At 70.5% G+C, this 3,022-nt stretch overlaps 2 protein-coding genes across 2 annotated transcripts in view; both read left to right on the plus strand.

Annotated features, from left to right (window-relative positions):
* Positions 1 to 1,452, plus strand: part of EMIHUDRAFT_95460 (hypothetical protein) — a gene marked incomplete at both ends in the record, with an annotated part of 3,730 nt that extends 2,278 nt beyond the window's left edge. Inside the window, 3 exons of the mRNA XM_005775212.1 lie at positions 75 to 782; positions 856 to 953; positions 1,086 to 1,452. Of these exons, the coding sequence (XP_005775269.1) occupies positions 75 to 782; positions 856 to 953; positions 1,086 to 1,452 (1,173 nt within the window). The remainder of the gene's footprint in view (positions 1 to 74; positions 783 to 855; positions 954 to 1,085) is intronic.
* A 745-nt stretch (positions 1,453 to 2,197) lies between these two features.
* EMIHUDRAFT_447695 (hypothetical protein) overlaps positions 2,198 to 3,022 on the plus strand; it is a 4,546-nt gene continuing 3,721 nt past the window's right edge. Inside the window, exons 1-5 of the mRNA XM_005775213.1 lie at positions 2,198 to 2,217; positions 2,421 to 2,501; positions 2,614 to 2,685; positions 2,751 to 2,811; positions 2,901 to 3,013. The gene's annotated coding sequence lies outside the window, so the exon portion shown is untranslated. The remainder of the gene's footprint in view (positions 2,218 to 2,420; positions 2,502 to 2,613; positions 2,686 to 2,750; positions 2,812 to 2,900; positions 3,014 to 3,022) is intronic.

Here is a 3,022-nt window from a genome sequence, read left to right on the forward strand (position 1 = left end):
AGCGCGGGACCGCCGTGCCTTCGCTGGCGGGCGCGCCAGAGCGGCCCGCAGAGGAGGATCGGAGCCCGGGGCAGCCGCCGAGAGGCGAGGCTGCGAGCAGCGACAGCGAGGCGGCCGAGTCGGAGGCTGCGGCCGAGGCGGCGGACACGGCGGCGGAGGGGGAGGGGGGTGGAGAGGCGGAGGGGGGTGGAGAGGCGGAGGGGAGTGGAGCTACAGAGGCGGAGGCGGACGGGGGTGGAGAGGCGGAGGCGGAGGGGGCCGGAGGGGCGTCGGGGGGTGCCGCGGGGGCGTCTGAGGCGGTCGACGCTGGCGGGTCGAGGGGAGAAGCGTTGGCGGCGGCGACAGGGCTCGGGCGGCTCGTGCTTGGGGAGGCGGGGGTGGAGGCGGAGGCGGAGGCGTCGGACGCGGAGGCGAAGGGGGGGTCGGAGGTGGAGGCGGAGGCGGAGGGGCAGCTAGAGACGTCGGAGGACGGGTACAAGAGCGACGATGAGGCTGCGGACTCGGACCACCCCGGGCCAGCCGGCGTGGAGGCTGCGGCGGCGGCGGTGGCCGCGGAGGTTGCGGTCGCCGCCCAGGCGGTGGCGTCGGCGGGGCCGGCGGCAGCTGCCCCGCTCACCCCACCAAACGCGAAGCGCGCCGGCCCCGGCCGCTGGTTTAGCCGTCGCGCGCCTTCGCCCGCAACTGCGGATAGCAAGGCGGCGGAGGCGGAGGCGGCGGCGCCTCCCCGAGAGGGAGCAGCGGCGGCCCCGCTTGCGGCGCAGTGCAGCACGCTCGTGACGGAGGTGCCTGGCCTTGCGAGGGCGGTGCCTGTGCTCCGCGGGGCCGCCGTCCCGAGACGCGTCCGCCGTCGACTAGGTGATGGGCGATCTGCACACCAGCCCCGGAGCGTCACGCAGCTCGCCGTCGGCGCGCTCTCCTTCCGCGGCGCGAGCCAGCCTCGCGCCCGCCGTGAGGTCGGGCAAGGCTGCCCGCCCGGCCGGGCGGCTCGAGACACACCCGTGACACGCCCGCGACACGTCCGTGACGCGTCCTTAGGCCTCTGCCCGCCGCAGCTCTGCGCCGGTGCCGAGCGCGCCGCGGGGCAGGGAGGAGCTGCGTGGGCTGTTTGGCGCCGTCAAGTGCGGCCCGCTGCAGAAGCGCGGCCAGGGCGCCGTCGCGAGGTGGAAGACGCGCTGGTTCGTGCTGCACGAGGACGAGCTCGCCTACTACTCGCGCGGCCTCGCCGCCGCCCCGCCCCGCTTCGTCGGCGCCGCAAGCCGCGCGACCCTCCGGCTGCACAAGCCGCCGCAGGGCGCGACGGCGCGAACCATGACGACCCGCAACCTCTCGTGGGCGTTTGGCGACGGCCACGCGGTGTTCCTGCGCGCGCCGGCTGACTCCCTCAAGCTGTGGATCGACGCTTGCGAGGATCGGCGCATGCCCGTGCAGCGGAACTTCTCTGCCACCGACTGACGGAGACGTGCCGGGGGAGGCGACGCCGCCGTGGTGGAAGAGGGGGTGGCGAGGGAGTTCGACGGCGGGTCTGTGTGGCGAAGGGCGGACGGCGAATGCCGCCGCCGAGCCAGTCGCGGGCGTGGCACCTAAAAAAGGAGGAGGTGCCCTGCCCTTCTCGCGCGTGTTTGTGTGTCGCGTTTGAGGGACAGAGGAGGAGAGCAGAGATCAAATCGTGTGGTGGAGATGTGAGACAGGGTGTGTGCTGTGGCTCTTTTTCAAACGACGGGCTGTTCAAAACACGAAAAGAGGGAGGCCCACGCACGGGAGAAGAAGAATCGTGACGCATCCTATGGGTCGTCCAGAGTATCGACCTCTGGCGAGTCAGCCAGCCCCACTTTGAGGGCGCCATGAAGTACAGCGATCGCCAACTCGCTGGCCTCTCCGCAGGCCCCCCCGACCGCGTCGAACTCATCGGCGCGGGCTCTCTCGGCTACGGGACCGGCCCCAGCTTCGGCTGAGGGCTAACAAGCTGCCGAGCCCAAATCACTGTGAGAGTCGTGATTTCTTGTTGGTTAATAAAAATCTCTCTCGCACGGGAACAAAAAAAGCCCCACCCCCACCCCCGGCGCGTGGGAGGGTGTGGACAGAGTCAGAGAGAGAGAGAGAGAGAGAATGTTGAAAACCAGAGAGAGAGCCCCTCGAAAATCGCGGTCAGGCTCTGCGCTGGTAAAAAAATAAACACGGCGCGTCACACAAGGTCAAAACGAGGCGGTATCCATCGAGGTACATCACCAATCCTCATCGCTCGCCCCGAGTGCCCGCATCGCCGCGCGCCTGCGGCGCCTGCCCCCGCCGCCACCGCCTCTCACGGCCCTCAGGGCCCACATAATCGACGCGCGCCGTGCGCCCCACCACACGCGGCCGGCGTCGGCGCCGCCCCCGCTTCCGCGTTGTGCTCCCTACCAATGCACCTCTCCTCGTCGCAGCACAAGCTCATCATGACCTCCACGCAAAAGAGCGGCTGGGCACTCAAGTCGCACCGCGGCAAGTCGTTCTGCAAGCGCCAGGTGACACGATCTCCAGAGCGTTTCTGATCGCCCGCGCGCGCTCGGGAGGGAGGGCGGCCGCATCGCGCGAGGAGCCCCCGCCCCCGACCCGCCGCCCGCTCCCGTCCTGCAGGAGAAGCGCTTCTTCGTGGTCGAGGGCAACTTCGTCTCCTACTACAAGAACGGCAACAAGTCCAACCGCACGGTGCGGTCTGCGCGTGGGCAAGGCCCCGCCAAACCGCGCGTCTCAAGCTCCCCCTCCTCCCGCAGGGCAAGTTCGACATGCGCACCATCGTCAGCCTCTCCTGCCCCGAGTCCGGCGAGCACGTCGGTGCGCCCCCGCCCCCCTCCTGGCCCCCCTGCACCTTCCCTCCCTGGTCAATCCCCCCCCCCCCCCCCCTCTCTCGCCCCCCCACACAGGCTGCCACGTCCTCATCAAGCTGCAGAGCAAGACGATCGCCGTCAAGTTCGAGGACGACCAAGAGGGGTGGATGGCCTGCTTCTGCTCCGCCGTCGCCCTCGAATGCATCAAGTGCGCGACT

This window comes from Emiliania huxleyi (genome assembly GCF_000372725.1).
Source record: "Emiliania huxleyi CCMP1516 unplaced genomic scaffold EMIHUscaffold_3, whole genome shotgun sequence".
NCBI lineage: Eukaryota > Haptophyta > Isochrysidales > Noelaerhabdaceae > Emiliania > Emiliania huxleyi.